Genomic DNA, 18,997 nt, shown 5'->3' on the forward strand with positions numbered 1-18,997 from the left:
CATCGTCGCAAACCACGGCCAAAATGTACGCTCCTCTCCAATCTGGCCGTGGTTGAATTCTTCGTAGCTCATTAAAATATTGACCAATGCGAGTAAAGCATAGTCGGATGATGAACTTTATCGCGACCTTTCAATATCCAATCGCAGTATAGGAAATATTTCTTGTATACTGTTGACGTCAGTTGTTGATTTCGATTGCAATGGAAACAAAACTTGCCACTGACTGAATATGACATCACAATAGAGAGGCGTAAATATTCAAGATTACGACACTTTTTGTGATCAAGCAGCCACGGGTAGGAGAGAGCTGTATATGCGGACTCCGGACCGTGGCTTGAGACGATGCGCTTCAAGCTTCAAACTATTTTTCATTTGAATCTAATGCTATTACTTTTGATGAATATCAATGTTTGGAATAAAAAAAATGGTGAAATTAGGAGGAAAGGGATATTACCCCTTAAAGTACAACATGTATACAAGTATTACAATTATCTGACAGAGTCTATGAACAAAAATCAACACGGTCAACCCAACGGTTAATGCGGACTTTAAGTCTGATTAAAACATTCTCCTATAATACCTTAACTATAAAAACCAGAAAACTAGGATAATTAGATAGCTTTTGATAAAAAATAAATGAAAAATATAAAATATACATGAATATGCTTAGATACAATGATTAAAAATAGAATATATACTAGTAAATCAAAGTGCTTTATAAAAATAAAATGCACAGTTCAGTAGTAATAACACTTAATAATGTCCCTTTGACTAGTTCTGTTGTTTACCCTTATTTTTAATACAAAACTGTTTTAAGTGTTGGCGTAAACACTGTCTGTATTCAGAAAATCTGAAACTGCTTTGTAACAAAATTCGTACTCTTCCTGAAACAAGAAATACGACAAATTATCTTAATTTCATCATGGATTCAATTCTATGATAAATAAAAAAATAAAATAAACAATATAGAGTTTGGTTTGAGAGAAGAAAAGGTATTAAGTCCATAGATTTATGCAAAATGTTTTTTTCCTTTCTTTTTGCTTCAGATTATGATTTCCTGAATGGTCAGCGCAACTTATTTTATTTACATTATAATTTTCATATCGAACGTTAAGTTAACCGTTGTTAACAAAACCGTAGTTTTGAGAAAAAAATGAAACACTATAAAAATAAGTACCGGGACGACACATTGGTAAAAAGTGTACTATTTCTTGTAGTGTAAAGAAAAAAAAGTGTTCAAAACCCAGCCCATGACAAAGAAGGAAAAGTAAAGCAAAATGGAAACTGTTTAAAATTGTTAAAAATAAGCAAACCTGATTCAAAAATTATGTCAGTGTATATCCAACATAACAGAAATGATAATAAATAGATATTCCCATTTTATGTGTTTAGTGTAAAAATTGTTTTCTTTGCATTTGCCATTATTTATCACTGAACAAATTGTACTTTCATGATCATGAATACGATATGTCAGATAAATTTTTGAGAGAATGTCATTCAACTTGTAGGGTAATTTCGAAAGATGAATGAGAACAATTTTTAGACCTTTGGTAAAATTGAAAAAATGAACCTTTGAGAAAAAGAGAAATATAATTAGCTATCATCTGTTAGTACCTTTGTAGATACCATCTCTGGTCTTCTACACTGTAGCTGTTGTGCTATGGTAGATATGTCCACCTCGTCATCCTGTTGTAACTGTTCTATGGCCTTATACACAGCAATAAATACACCACAGCAGGTTGCACCGTCCCTTTTGAAAAGAGGAAGGCAATATGTAACACATACTTCGATAAATATATATAACCAAAACTAATATAAGGATAGGAATATCGTGAAAAATGAAAAAAAAAATGGACGTGCATTCTTTAAATTTAAGTTGTTACATCTAACTTACAAGTGTTACATGGAAAATCAGAGAAATGGCTTAAAACACGTGTAAAAATTGATTTCTTTTATATAAATTCCATTGTAGAACACATAAGTTTTTAATGACTTCTTCATTCTCGCTAATATTCAGTTACACGGGTATGTATTAAGCGTTTGTACAGAACACACCTATTCATGCAAGATTTAGTGTCAATTTTAAGGAAACCGGTAGGTGCCAGATATAATATTTGTTTTACCTGGCACCAACCGCCTTCCATAAATAATCTAAATTGGACATATCATCAAATGATTCTCGCAACATACACATGTATTATATAAGAAAACTTGTTTATATGAGAATACAGTACATACTTCGATATAACAGTTATATGTACGTTTGGTTGAGACTTGCGATCGAGGCTGAACTGTTTTAGAAGGTTTGTCAAAGAAGACGTTTCTGCTGGGAGAGCATCAGTAGAATTCCAATTCATGCATTCAAATATCTGTACTGCGTGGGCCTTTTTGTTAAACTGCAGAAAATAAGCACAAGTTTGACTGTTTATTATAGAATAATAAATACACTCAATGCTTGAATTTGTCTTGGATTACGAAAACTCATAATACAGTCTCTACAATCTGCTATATTACGCGTATTCGTAATTTAACTACATTACGAAAAATTGTAATTTTAGTTTTATATTACGATAACTTGTAATATTACGCTTTCTCGTAATCTTATGTTTTTTTCGTAATATTACAAATTTTCGTATTGGACTGGACTACTGTATGCATAAAGTTTTATATTAAAACATTTTAATACAAGTAATACTTTTCGATGCTTAATCTTAAATCATTGTATTGCAATATAGAAAAAAAATAAAGTAAATACATTGATATTATGTTCCACAGTGACACTTTACGCTAGAATTTCTTTAAACATTTAGAGCCTCAATATATTTCCAAAATTTCAAACCAGTGTTGTAGTTTTATGAGAAAAAATGGGCTTCAATTACTTTTCACTTGGATTAATATTCGTTTTTCACCCTTCGCATATGGAATCCTTTCAGAATGAAATTCACATGTACCACTCTTACATTATCAGATCAATATTTATTGAGCTTACCCCTTTCTTTCTTATTTTTATGTTTGTCTTTCTGATCTCGTCGGACAGTGTTGTCTGTTCCTCTCGAACAATTGTATAAGGATTGAGCTTAACATTGCCAGCTTTTCCTTCCACCCAATTTTGTAGCTGGAATAATAATCATAAAGATAAGCAAAAAAGCCATATTCATGGAAGAATCAATAGAATTTACAAATCCCTTGTTAATGAATTCCAAAAGCAGTATTTCTATGAAAACGTTTTTTATTAAAACATTTCTTAAATGCCTTTGCTCCCTTGATAATATTTTTTTGTTAAATTTAATTTTAACTTGCAAGTGTCCAAACCTATTGGATAAACCAAGGATAAGAAGGACATTTAGCTATCACAAGTATTTGATTAAATTTAAATGAATTTGTTTTAAATATTTCCTTTTACCTCTTTCATCTCTGATAATGGATTCATTGAAATGAGGAATGTTGACTCTTGATCTACAAGCAGGCGAACAAGATCTATGGCCGCACCAGACACTGGGAACTGCGCAGATATAAATTCCTCGGCTCGGGTGAAGGACTATGTGTATATATATATATATAATATATATATATATATATATATATATATATATATATATATATATATATATATATAACAGCTATTACATGTAGAATATCAATGTAGGGGAATTTATGGATTCTCTATTTTAAACATTTTAGTATGACTTTTTTATGAACCACACATCTATACATACGGAAACATGAACTGCATTGTAGTAAGGTTCTCTGCCAGACACATGAGAAGTTAGATAGACCAGATATTGCTCAACTGCATAATTAAATAATTAAACGGTTATATGGAACACACATCAGTTTTTCAAAATACATTCTACGTACATAATTCCTTTTAAAATATACATAATTTTACATGTATTATATTCATGCATTTGAATTTCTCAAGTACACTGTACATGTACACTATCTATCTTCAATCGAAAAAAGAAATACTGAGAAAAATGACAAAATTAACATATATGAAAAAAATACAGACCTGGTAAAACGGATTTGGTGAAGTTTAGATGTGAATACTTTTGTCCACTCTTAAAGTCACGCACTTTATAGCTTGGTTTTACATTTACCAATCCCTAAAAAGCCAAATATAATATAAAAAAAATTACGTGTTTAAACTTATAATTTAAAAAAAAAATTAATTAAAAGATCTGTGTGTTTCAATATGACCAGTATAATTGCTTTAAATTAGAAGTTAAAAATTTAAATTTTAGTCAGAGAAATAAATAGGCACTAAGTCATTATAAATATTTTTAAAATCACTTAGATTAATTTCTCACATTAAATTCATTTGTGAGTTGTTTCTGTGAATTTATTCTGTTTGTATCTCCATACAGACCGCGAAATTCGCCTTTCTTCCTGTACTGTCCTTTTCGTCTAAAGAACTCGTACAAAGCATGGTACAGAAAGACATACTGGTCCTGAAATATTATTAATATAATTTGACATATATCTACATTTCGTATTTTTTAAGTGATTTAAAAACTTTAAAATGAACATTCCTTTATGTATTGTAAATTTTTCTCTCTCTCTCTGAATACATTTTCTTCAATAAAAATGCCATTTTCTACTTTCCAAATTTTAACGGAAAAAAATATCATTGGAAAACATCTTTGCCTATATCATAAGAAACCCCCCCCCCCTCCCCCCAACCCCTTGTGTACTGATTCATTCTATATCTCTTAACTCTCTAAATTCCAATGTTTGCACTAAAAAAAGAAGTATTGTGAAAAAAGGTAAAGCTAGTTTATTTGTCTTATTTACCACATTCTGTATCATCGTCATCCTGTCTCTACGCATGGCCTTGACATACTCTATGACATTAACCTTGCCCTTGTCCTTGCCATATCTGGACAAGAACGTCAAGGGCAATAAATGTCCCAGTTCGTCCAATTCCTGCACTGTAAATAAATTAAAACACACATTTCTTTTACAACCTAACTGCTACCACCATGTGAGAAAATGTCAATGCAAAGTATCCCTCTTAGGTAAACGAAAACAAATAGTGAACAATTGATATTTTAAATCACTTTTTTCCTTTGATGGTTTTTTCTTAAGGTCTTACACCCTTCAATCATGCATGTTTTAATAAAAAAGAAAGTAATGTTTGAATCCTTAAAACATTTCAATCTTATAAAAAAACAAAAAGATAGAAAATCCTCATTTGCAAAATTGTAAAAAACAATCAGTGTTATTCAAAATAATTGAATGTGTGCTTTTAAATCTAACTCGTCATAAGTGGAAAATTAAAAGTAATCATAGGTTTTTAATGTACAGCATGAATCATGCACTTTGTACATGTACATCTATTTCTGATTACCTGCAGTGGACAATAATTGGATTCTTGGTAGTTCTGATCTTGTGTCTAAAGTGTCTGTGGAAGACAACCAAATTTAGAGGATTCGGTGTTCCGTGATCGGGCCATCGTGTGTAGTGATACTGTACGACAGTCCTTGACCCAGTGACCTAAAAAGAATTTAAAAAAAAAACTAAAACAAAATACATATACATTGAAGTTACAATTATGAACTATAAACGAAATATAATCTGAAATATGGCCTTTTTTTCTATAAACATGAATAAATTGAAGATATTTTTTTTTTCTGAATTGCACTGGTATTTGTATGTACCCTCTTTTTCCGCACATTCATTTTTCTTTCGACAAAATAAGCATAGACTTTTTCTTCTTCCATGGTTACAGAAAATGGATTAATGTCCAATTCCTTTCCCATCTCTGGCCAATATTGATGACATTTCACCTAAAATAAAATGTGAAATATGTACGTGGGACTGCTCCACCGACAGACTTTTTTTTAGGTCTTCCTTAACATGTGATTCAAGTGGCGTATATAGCTTGAAAATAGATATCATTTATAATACATCAAATGAGAAATAGGTTAATAATATTTAGTTAGACGAATAACTTTTCATTGACAATAAATATCATATAACATTTCTTCAATCAAACCTTTGGACCTTCAATAAGATTGGTCAACATAACGATGTATTCAACGTGTTCTTGCCATATCATTCTCCATGCAAAGTATTCTCTATATTAAAAGAATGTTTTATACAAATGATATGTATTTTACATCAAAGATTTTCTTAACTATTAAACCTAAATCTGCCAATTTATTTCAAAAGACTGTAATTAACATACCTTGACAGGCAATGACTGTTACCGCTGGAGGGCGTTCCTTCCATTATTTAAAACAAAAATTAGTGCTTGTTAATAATACATTTAAATATTATCAGGTAATTGTTTTCAAGCTGAAAATCTAAAAAAATGAGATATATATAATAGGAAATATAATTGCATTGATGTAATAGACAAAAATTTTTTCCTTGACAATAGATATCGTATAACATATAGCATATAACATTTCTTCGGTGCTTTGAATAATTTATATCATGAACCTATTAGAATAAAAAATACAATGTGTGTGTGTTATTTAAATATACTGTAAAACTCCAGTGGTCACACAAAGTTTCTTCGTGTAAATTTAGGCGAAGTACACTAATTCATTCTTTAATTGAATTAAATTGCGTTCACACAACAGCTAATATAAAGTAAACTAATGCAAATTAAAATTTTACTTCTGCAACCCGGTGTAAGTAATTTATTATGCAAATTTTGCAATTAACATCACCTTGATGCAGGCAATCCATTTGACATAATGGCAGTGTCTCCTTACAAATTTTAATGACAAAAAAATTTTTTGTTAATAATACATTTAAATATTATCAGGTTATTGTTTTCAAACTGAAAATGTATTTAAGGAATAATGTTATATATAATACCTCAATATAGTTTGCATTGATGTAATCAGAGGCAAATCCCTTACTTATCTCCAAAATTACGCGAGAATGATCATCTGAAAAAAGAAATACAATTGCCTTCTTCAGTACTTTTAAAAGCAGACATCATGGACCCATTAAAATAAAAAAGAATTCAATGGATGGATATTTTTTAATATAAAACTTCTTTCAAGGAATATGATATTAAAACTTAAACTTGAAAATTTATCCTATTCCACGGGCAATATACTAAGAAACATATACTAGAAACTCTTTAAAATAATATAAAGGGTGATATTATTTCTGGTTTTAAATTAGATGGAATTGCATTAATGAAAAATTTCCAAAATTTTTGATATAGTTTTCTTTACAACAAAATGAATAGAAATTATAATCTTACATGGAAATGTGGTTTTAAATCTGTTTCTAAGCATGTTCTCTTCCGTTTTGGCGGTTTCACAGGCAAATCTTTCTCCATAAGGTAGCGACTTCATTAAGAAAAAAAGTCAGTTATTTAAAGAATTTAATGCAAAATTAAATACATATTTTTATGGAAACATATATGAATAAACAATATACATATATATAATAAATGATTTCAAAATTTAGCATAATCAATGGATATAAGATGTTGACGCATCATTATCTACGCCAAAGCCGCTAGAAAATGACGCATGAATTTTTAGTAAACATACAGTAAGTTAACTTTTTAATGTGCCTAAGAAAGCACTAATGCTTTGACTTTTAAGGTTACTTCATATCTTTCTAATATTGTTTAACGTAATTCAAATTAACTTTTTCATGTATAAATTACATTGAATATATTAACCATAAAATGTTTGATTAGGTACTTAATGAATTCGCAAAAAAAAACTTGGACACCTTGAACTCCTTCTGAAATCCGTCGTTTTCGTTGGCTTCCCTCTGATTGATTATCTTCAGTAGATCTGAAACAGCGATATCCTTAGCCACAGACAGATCATTATAATACACAGCCTCCTCGGGGTTCTCTATCTGAGGTTCTTCTTCTGGGTCCTCAATTTGAACGGAAACACTTCCTATGTTTGTGTATAGCATATTTTCAGCTAATGCAAAGGAAGAGAAACAGGTTGGATTTACACAAATTAATAGGTATGTTTGTCAATGATATCAACTGATGATTGTTTTCTTTTATAAATAAAGAGCATTTTGCATATAAAACAAATATTCTCCCCAATTTTACCTCAAAAATGTATCCGCAGCAAATCTCATTGCTTGCAGCTTTAAAATTACTCTTACAATAAGTTTAAAGTAAGAAAAAATAGCTCATATTTGATTTACTTCATAGTTTTTATTGTCAAAAATATTAAAATATTTTGTATTTACCAGAAGCACCATTTTTATTTTGAAAGAGAACTGCAGTTGAACAGGATTCAGATTGTTTTCTTCTTTTATTTCTGCAAAGCGATATTTAAAAAGATAGTTTCTAAACGAAATACAACTGTATGAGAAAGCACAGGGGGTTCTTTATTACTATTTCAAGACCCACCTAAGAAGAAAAATGACTGCCAGGATTATTGCAACTAACATAAATAAACAGGATCCTAGTCCAGTCCCTAATGCTTTTACAACGGATGAGGATTGGTCACTTTGTTGTAAGGCTGAAAAAGGGAAACAAATATACTAATTGCTGAGAAATTGCTTTAAATATGCAATGATTTTAATAATTTTTTTTTCCAATACAAATTGTCCAGATATATCAACTCGTCATTGGTCATTTTAACATTATTTCTTTAAAATGATTCTGATTGTATACAGAAGTACTTTAATATTGAAAAGATGATTGAGTTTATAGGTGTTTTCTAGAAATCTACTGCAATTTTTCTTGGTATTACCGTTGATATCAGAGCGATTTTCTATTCATTTTGTATTCATATGAAGAAGAAGATTTTGTTTAAAATTTTATACGTGAAAAGAAAAAAAGCACTTGCTATGGCCTTCAACTCGATATTTAGATAGATATATATTGTCAATGATTATTTCCATTCTTATGTCGATACCATATATATTGCATGAAATTTCGCATAAGAACAAATTAACACGCAGACAATCACAAGCTCTGCAGGAGTGGTAAAAATACTATTAGTTACACAGTCAGTTAGTGACCTAATACGGAGTCATACAGGCTTTGAAATGGAAATCTATATTGGGACTCGGCTTCGCCTCGCCCAATACGGATTTCCATTTCACACCCTGTATGACTTCGTATTAGGTCATTAACTGACTGTGTTACGAATTTATCCATTTTTAAAGCTTTTTTCGATATTCAATATAGAGCACAACCTCTGATCTAAAATATGCAATTAGTAAATGATAGAACTATTTCTGAGGATTAAAAGACATGTTTCATTTTTTAGTTCAGAGAGTGCGCTCATATTATTTTTCTTCTCTGAAAGTACTCAATTATACCTGTTTACCAAGAAATTCAAGTACATTGCAATTTTATAAAGCCAGTTGTCCGAGATCTGGACGTTTAGGAGAAAATTTTTAATAGGATATGAAAACATGAAGTCTCTATTTTATTTTAATGCTTCAAATGAACAATCTAGTGTTAATCAATCAATTGGTATATCTACATAATGCATAAATTGAACCGACTTCTTTAAGTAATTCAACTAACTACGCAAACCGGTTCTTAGCCGCCATTTTTATTTACGGCGCTTGGCACGGAATCGCGTGTACGATTTTCATATTACTCCTTGACGGAGACGTAATATGGACAATTTCAGGGCGTCACGTGATTAGCTTTTATTCAATTAGTAATCTACAAATTTATCTGAAGCGGGACAAATCAGGATATCATACTTACATATAGAATACGACATCATATTAAGCTATATGAGGTGAACCTTAAATATAACATTTTTAAAAAAAACTATATATAAAGACTGATTTAAGGTGGTAGAAGTGAATTGAAACATGTGATAACTTAATGTAAACAACTCTGTACATATAAGTTTAAGTGTTGGTGTATGGGGATTGGGGTGGGAGTAGTTATTTAGAATTAAAGGTTTTCTAAACATTGAAAAAGATTGTTAATCAGAATGTTCTTTCCGTTTATAAATTATGAGATACATAATATATTTACTTCCATAAAGTGAATCTGTAAAAATATATATGTTTTTCATATTTAGTATATAAAGTTGCTTATCATTTACTATCGAAAAAACGACAGGTCCCTTTTTTTAGAACTTCGAATTTTACTTATCGGATAAAAACGTACTCTGCACAGTTCGTGTTTTGTATTCTAAAATTGAAAATTAATACATTTTTAAATATAGATGATGCGTGCGTCTAACTTCAATTTATATTTTATGCAGCCAACATTTACTTGGGAATTGATCAAGTTTAAAATGGTATCGTTTTTTATTGATTTTTATCCGACTACAAGTTTTCAAAATATTCGCGACTATCATCTCCATCAATTAGACGCATTCCTTTTCACACATATCGAAACGGTTTGATAATCAAGACTCATTTTCATTGTTTACTTTTATATATTTCCCGGGCGACAATTGTTGGTTACATCAATGTTTTCTTGTAATAGATACATGTATGTATTTATAAAGGGGTTAAATATAAAACATTCGACGTCGATCCTATTGATAATCATATTTGCAGAATTAAAGTGAAAAGTTATTAGAATTCATGTAAATAAACATATGAAATCAGGATTTAACAGCATTTATTCAACATGAATTTAATGTGTGATTCACGCGAAATGCAATCAGAATAGGGTACACATATTTTTTTTAACAATCTCTTCATATAATGAAAGCAGAAGTGATTTAAATCCCGATCAACCTTTCCTCTGTCTTTTTAAACAACAATTGCGCAAACGTTTAGCACTACGGCGCATAATTTTGAAACATAATTTTTCTTTCTATCGAAAGTTCTTGATTTCATAGGTTTTTTTTTTGAAAGTGTTGCTAAAATCAATTGGTTAACGTAAATTGATGACATTTAATTGATCTCATGTATGAAGGGCATTTATTTTGATATGAATTCATCCGAACGTTTTGTATTTTGGTTTTGTGGTGGGAGGTAGGATTCTAGGAGCACTTTTCATGGTTCAGAGATTATTTTTCATAACTTTTATCATAAATAGAAATTAGTTATTAGTGGTGTACGCGGCTAGGATAAGGCTGACCGTAAAATATCAAACTAATCAAACTGAAAATATTTCTCTGAACTACCTAGATATGACGTCATAATAGAATATGACGTCAAGTCACTGCATACTTGAGCTTACAAGACGGGGAAAGTGTCATAATTTTTACACATGGCGTGTAGATTTTTTGGGGGCGTTGTTGCTTAATTCAAGTGCTGGGATTGTTTTTATGCAACATGTGCTGTTATGATGTTGAACATTTGAAATATAGATATCCGTTTCCTTTAGCTTGGCCAATATGCACATATTCAAACAATAGCGAAAAATATATGTGAAACGCTCCCCGTACACGTCCGTATACAGAATTAGAATTTATAAATCATGTTTATATTTGACTGGCACAAGTGACAGACAAGGATAAATTAAAGATATTCTGCGTTAATCTAAACGAGAAGTACATCCTCTTACTGAATTTTGCTGGGGAATCGTATGTAGTTTATTCATTTTGGTATAAATCGCGATAAAGAGTGGAAAATATCCCTTCTTATTTTGGTAAGTTGAATTCTCGTTTAATATTTTCTTGAGAAGTAAAAATTAAACCTGCCCCAGCACTTTTTATGTAGAGAGATCACAATAAATTGATCTACTTAGTATGTTACAAACTTTGCATAATAATTTTGTTTTGCACTTGTGCCGAAGTAATTTTTGTGCAATATTAAGAAAAACATAAATGTCCGCCACGTGATCAACACAGTCATGTGACATCACAGACTTGCTTAATTATAATACCTGATTAAACGTTATCTCAAGTTGACTGCAATTTCAAAAAAGGATCACATATTGAAGTTAAAATCTAGCTCAAATTAAATGTATATTTAAGGCAATTTAAGTCTTTGGACACCCTTATCATCACTGCGTAGTGTTGAATTTTTTACTTTTTTATTAAGGCGTTGTTTCTTCTAATTATCAACCTCACATGATGAGGTTCTATTGGAATGCTTCCTTAAGTCGAAGGATCACTGCTCCATTTTCGTATTGTTTTATTGACTTGGACTTGTTTTATGATCTTGAATACTGTTCCTTATTCCCATAGAATGAATAATTGTTAGTAAATTTTATGTTTTATCCATAAATTTTCTGATTTATGAATGTTGTATTACAAAGAAGTGTAATTGGTCATTTCGATCTTTGTGCTGTTTTAACATATCTTTACTATATCCCCTCATTATATGCGTTTCGAGCGGATAATAATTATAAACTTGATTTATTTGATTAGCAATGTGTGTGAGAAAATGTGATCTGAACAATTTTACATGCACAAGGATTGTTTAAGGGGGCCGACTATAGTTTTATTTTGTGAAAACTACAATAGCGAAACTCTTCATTTTTATACCATATATAACTTACATTAACTTCAGTGTACATGCAAAGTTTGGGGGAAATCTACCGTCCAGTTATTTTTGAGGGACCGTCTCAAAATACAGGTACATTTACTATAGGATTATATAGGAAAATGCCCATTTTTAGCATTTTAAAGCAAATTATACAAATACTACAATAGACATTTTGTTCAAACTATGATATTTGATGAGTAATACTATATTATACAATATATGTAAGAAACACAAAATTCTACCGTCTTGTTACCAGAGGGGGCATCTCAAAATGCAAAAAATTAGCAAATTTTACTATTTTTTTTTTAGAGTATTACAAAATATGACGTACACAATTGATTCACGTGAAAACGTAATAAAAATATTAGAGATATTCTAAAATTTTCAAGTTTTAAATTTCAAGAGCGTATGTTTATTACTTTTTCTTTAATAATATTTTTAGTACCCCTTTCTTTAAGGTAGGTCCGTACTTTCAGAATTTTCTGTCAAACTGATAATTTTTCAATTTGAATACTTTGAACAAGTCTTAAACTTACTAAAACACCCATAAAAGACATATCTTTGCAGGTTAATTTTCATACAGCATGTCTCAGCGCACATACCTCTAAAAACTCAACAGCCAAAATTGAACATAAAAAAGTATGATATCATATTTCTTTTAGTTATGCACCAAATCACATCAAATTTATGTTAAAACTTATGAAGATAAAAAATATTCATTTGACAAGAGAATATTTGAAATCTTTACTGCAAAACATTAGCAAATTGGTGCTGAATCTGTCCATGCCTTTCAGAAAAAAATCTCTAAATATCTTTATTTTTTATAATTCTCAAAATTCTAAATGTTAAGATGCCATTTTTTCTTTAAAACTGTTAAGTGTTATATCTTATGTTAACAAAAACAGCTAATTTATTATGATTGACCAGAGAATTTTAACATAACAGTCTTTTGAAGACGTATACCCCCATTTTTGGAAGATCAATTTTTTTCAATTATTCAATGCAAAATTTTTAAAAAGTAAAAATTAAATGGATGATATAGGCTCTAAATAAATAAAAATAGATCTCAGGTTAGTTTGCTTAAAAGAAAATTAAAAAGATTTAGGTCCATAAAAGCAATTAAAAATTTTGTGTTTGTGTATGTACTAAGTGACATATAGATCTTATGGACAGAGTGCAAAGTGTTAATTTCCATAAATAATGTATATTAAATCCTATATATGCACAATAACACTAAAATAAACAAATATATACTTGCTAAATCATTTTCAATCACCCAAAAAGATTTATATCAATAGAAATGTGAAAATCAGAATTTTATATTGATATGTAAAATCAGAACCGCATCCGTAAAAGTGTGGGCCTTCCTTAAGAGCTACAGATTATCATAACGTCAAAAAACACTGCAACGGCGTCAACCTACCTATCAATTGCAAAATCGGTTAAAAAATCCGTTATATCAAATTGTAATTACATTTTTATACCTATAATTTCTTAATTTTGTTTATTTTTATTAATTAAGCGAAACAAGTTTCTTTAAAAGAGTAAATACGCTTCATTGTACTTAATGCGCGAAATATTGCGCAATGGAAACTATCGTCGGCCCCCTTAAGTTGTTTTTTTTTTTTTTTAGTTTCGATCATAAATTCTAAAAATAATTTATCATTAACATTAATTTAAAGTTAATTGAAAATAGTACCTTGTTTGCACTGCATATCTGTAAAATCACCATTGTATCCACCTATACATGAACCATTATTAGAGAAGCAGGTTCCGTTTTGACAGTGCAGGCTACATTCATTTTCACAAAAATCACCATAAAAATATGGGCTACAGTCTTTAAAAAAAGAAATTAATCATTTCTTGACATACTTTACATGTGCTTATCTATAGTAGAATTGTATAATATAATATAATATTATAACATTTTTGCTTTAGTTGAAGAAGGTCCAATCATAAATACTATTTCTTTGTAATGTATAATTCGAACACAGAAGACCATTTTTTGGTAGAAAACCAGCTCAGATATACATGTAGAGTTGTGTATTCAATATCCCCGGAATGATTTAAAAAATAAATGTAACACTTTGTCCTTTGATCGACGTATTAAGGTCACATGACACGTTCCTCAAATATATGTTTTGTATTGCTTGATATTATCTAAAATTAATTCATAATTGTCATTCTTTTGTGGTTGCTACATTGTTTTCAATATGTTTTATAGATACAAGTTCACCAAAAATTGTTACATAGGCCATTCAGAAGATTGCCCATATGGATTATATAAGAAATATCACCCTCTGGTGTCTTGTCCAAATGCCTGGTATGGTACTCTAATTTTTTGTGAAAAAAATTGTTTAAGAACCTATACTTCAATGACAAATTCTTGGGAAAAATATATATTTTTGAGGAACGTGTCGTCTGACCTTAAGGGTCCTCCACACCATGTGACTTGTGACGTATATAGAGAAATATGATATTACGTGTACCAGGGCCAAATCTCTGCAATACACGACCTGTATGACTTCTGTTTGTCTATAAAGAACTCAGAAAAACGTTATTTCAACATCTGCAGTACAATATAGTACCAGGACCTCAATTTTTAAATTTTCATACAACTTTAGTCTATCATCTGCAGTACAATACATACCAGGGCCTATTTTTTTTTTTTTTTTTTTAACATCTGCAATACCTCTGTACCAGGTTCACTAATGCCTATATGTGCACCAGGGCCATCATCAACTGCAATGCACATAACACAATACACTTCTACCGATCAAACAGCATAATAACATGTATTTACAAATTATATACATTACAACATACTAGCATCCAGTCTAATTACTAATACTGGAGATAAAAACTTGTTCGAACCAAAAACCGTGTTTTTGTTCTGACCTTGTACATATATTCCAGACACATCTTTGAACTCTAATATATCTGCAACATATTCATAAGTATCAACTTTGTCTTTATATATGTAAGGCCAAAAGGAAGCTGATTTCCACTTAGGTACAATTAATGTCCCTACAGCTTTGCTACTGACAAGATACTTTATAGTTTTTATAACTAAGAAAATAGGCGGAACCAGCCAATTATTTTCTAACGTCCAGTTTTGCGTAAAAGAATCGACAGCTTCTGTCCCTGGGTTCCAGAAAAGTGAATTAAATCTAGACAATTTATTGTTCTTTGCACTAGCGAATCTATCAATAGTATGTGGACCGTATAAAGAATCAATAAATTCAAAAAAATCATGAGACACACCCCAATCTTCATAGTCGACAAGTTTACTTAAGTAATCGGCTTTTTGATTTTTGTCTCTAGGGATCCACTGGATATCGATAGAAATGCTGTGCTTCCTGCAAAATGAAAATATGTTAAAAGCTATTTCTTGCAATTCTGTCTTCATACTACCTGACTGTAAAATATGGACACAGCTCTGGTTATCTGTAAACCATTTGGTACATTTTTAAAACAACATTTCATCAAATGAAATCAAAGCTAATTCTATTGCCTTCATCTCTCTCCATGTTGAACTTTTATTCATTTCATGTTCGTTCCACACCTGGTGGAAAAACTGCTCATCTATGCCCACTGTATATGCCCCAGTGCCTACTGCGCTAGCATCTGAATACACCAATGTACTTTCTCTTTGTGTAATCTTAAGTTTTCTTTCATTATAATTTCGGATATTTTGTAACCAAAATTTCAATTCTTTCATCGTGTTAATAGCAAACTAAAATAAAGTGTACCATCCCATGATGTTTTGAGAACAATTTCCATGTAGCAATATCTTGTCATTAACCTACAAACGTTACCCATAACTGAATGTAATGACATTATTTTCCCCACAACTCTGGCCAATGCCCTAGCCGAAACCTTGGGTAAATCTGAAAGAAATTGAGCAATGTTAGTCTCGATGTCTTGAATTCTTCTTTCTGGAATAGAAATTTCAAACGCTACTGAATTCCATCTGATACCTAACCATTCCAAGTCTTGCACTGGGCTGAAAATCGATTTTTCAAAATTGATTAAAAATCCTGCCTCGTTTAATGATGACTTGATAAAACTTGAAATTCTCTGACACTCTTCGAATGACTCCGACATGGCTATACCGTCATCTAAATAAAGAACAATCTTTATATTGTTAGTACGCCAATACTTCACCATAGCCCGTAAACATTTTGTAAATATATATGGGGCTGTAGACAAACCAAACGGAAGAACTGTAAAACAATAATAATTATCTTTCCACTGAAAACCCAAAAATGTTTGGCATTCCTTACAAATATCTATATGGTGGTAACCTGATTTCAAGTCAAACTTAATACAGAAGCAATTTTTCTCGAAATATTGTAAAGCCACTTTATAATCTTCAAACTTTACTTTTTCTTTTTTCAAGTATGAATTTAAAACACTTAGATCTAAAATCAAACGCTTCTTTTCTCTGTTTTCTTCGACGCTCAATGGGCTCACTACAAATGGTCTGAATGGTACCTGTATAACGCAACCTGTTTGAATCAGATCTTCTATGCTTTCTGAAACAAAGGAAAAATTCTGAAGAGCAGATTTGTTATTCTTCAAATGAATTCTAGGTGGATTAACTGCAAAAGGAATATTATATCCAGTTTTTATAATTCTCAAAATATCATCAAATGCACCCATCTTTTCCCAGAAATCATAATGTTTGTGCAAACTATTTTTCACTCCTTTATAAGACTCATTTGAATCTTGTATTGATAAAAACTTGCAATGTTCAATCATTATCTCATTATCAGTTATCTGATCAAACATATCTACAGATAGTATATACTTATCATCAATTTGACTTAATATTGGAGCCTGCGCTGCTGGTGTATAGACTGTTGAGGGGACATCCTGTTTTCCAATGCCCAGTCTGGAAACACTTGTAGCAGACGTCGCTGGGCTGTGGTGTCCGTCTGCTACTGAAGCGAAAGGGCTGCTGAATAAATTTGCTGGTGCCGGCTTGTTGTACTGTGTTTGCCTGTTGCAATGCGAGTGCGGAAAGCTGAGCAGCAGAACCAGCAGCAGCAGAAGGGACGGGCTTGCCATAAGGTTGGAAACGAGGCTTTTTAATCCGTCTATTGTTTCTGAGGGCTCTGTTCTCCGCGCTCCTAATCTTTTTCTCGTCATCCGAGTCGTCGGCAATATCATTACATTGGTACTCTTGTACTGTCTTCCACCCAGCTGGGGAACCGTCTGCAATTCTGATATACTTTTGCCTGGTTTTAAGTTTTTCATTGATTCGTTTAACAACTTTGTCATTATGAGTAGATAAATCTTTGAGTTTATCAAGTTCCTCTAACAATTCTTCATTAAACAAATACTGAACCTTGTTTCCTTCGTATTTTAACTTCCCAGCTATGTTGTCCTTGAGCTTCTTAGAAAGTTCCTGAGCTGAAGATTTACTGTCTTCCTGCAGCTTTTCAGATAATTGTTGAAATTGGGTGGATATAGCTGTAGACAATAATTTGACTGCGTCTGTCAAAGCGAATGAAGTAGACGTGGACTGTGCGTTATCTGGTAGCTTAGGAATCCCTCCCGTTGTCTCGTCAGTCATGAGAATATCTTCCTCATTATCCATGGAGAAAAACTTATCTTGAATGTCAGACTGCACAGTTTGAGAGAGAGCCTTCGAATGGCGTTAAACTTGAACTCACGGTAAAGCGTGCGTGCTTTAATAGAATACCTGTAGAACAGGTATTCTAAAAATACATTAACCAATCCGATCGATTATCTATTTTAAACAACACTAGGTAAACACGTGTACGACAGACACGTGTTGTGATACCTTCAATAAATACATGACCGATGGAAAAGGATGTGCGGTTTTTTGTTAAATAAAAGAACAACAGACGTCTTGGATTATGTTACATAATAATTCGTAAACAACAGGTACCGGTGGCTATGACGAAAAACGTTTAGGTTATTTATCCTTTCAGGCTAATCAACTGAGTCTGTTTTGATAGTTGACATTTCGGCACATTAATTTGTGCGTTTCAATAATACATCATCTCATTGTTCAGTGGCCAGTAATTACTAAATATAGTATGGTGACGTATGCGGAGACTTGCCAAAGTTTTTGAGTCCCGGGCAACAGGAAAGATAACTCCAAAAAGGAACTTTGATACCAAAGATTTTGAAAATGTTTTTTCTACATCAGTGCATTTAATTTTAATTCAATTTTTTCATGTAATCTAATTCATTAATGTTTTTTCTCCACAAAAAGAGTCCTTATTGATTTTTCTCGAAATGTATTTCAGAGAAAATGAGTTTTGTGTACTTTTTATAAATAAAATAGATTTCTGTAAAAAATATGTTGATAGATAAAATTAAATTTTTATGGTTATTCTGTGAGCTTAATAATATACGAAAGGATAAGACAAAGTTTGTTGTGCTAGGTATGAAAATGCTCTTGGAAAAAATTCTTATAACTTGTGAAATAATTATTTTAAAAAAATCAGTATAAATTACATTTTAATCCCTGGACAGTTTTTAAAGGTTGATATGATTATTAAAAGTAATGCTCAATAATATGAGAGCATAACCTGTGGGTGTGTGGAGGACCCTTAAAGAAAAAATGGACGAAAAACGTCATCAATGC

General features: G+C 31.1%; 1 protein-coding gene and 1 pseudogene across 1 annotated transcript; both read right to left on the reverse strand.

Annotated features, from left to right (window-relative positions):
- Window positions 1-19: 19 nt before the first annotated feature.
- Window positions 20-7,917, reverse strand: LOC134275278 (receptor-type tyrosine-protein phosphatase epsilon-like; annotated as a pseudogene).
- A 9,270-nt stretch (window positions 7,918-17,187) lies between these two features.
- Window positions 17,188-18,195, reverse strand: LOC134275286 (uncharacterized). Its single transcript, XM_062757562.1, has one exon. It carries the CDS (start codon window positions 17,975-17,977, stop codon window positions 17,192-17,194), a length of 786 nt encoding a protein of 261 aa, XP_062613546.1. The 5' UTR covers window positions 17,978-18,195; the 3' UTR covers window positions 17,188-17,191.
- Window positions 18,196-18,997: the final 802 nt, after the last annotated feature.

Source organism: Saccostrea cucullata, unplaced genomic scaffold (genome assembly GCF_032062105.1).
Source record: "Saccostrea cucullata isolate Sc308-1 unplaced genomic scaffold, CSIRO_AGI_Scuc_v1 ctg754, whole genome shotgun sequence".
Lineage (NCBI taxonomy): Eukaryota > Metazoa > Mollusca > Bivalvia > Ostreida > Ostreidae > Saccostrea > Saccostrea cuccullata.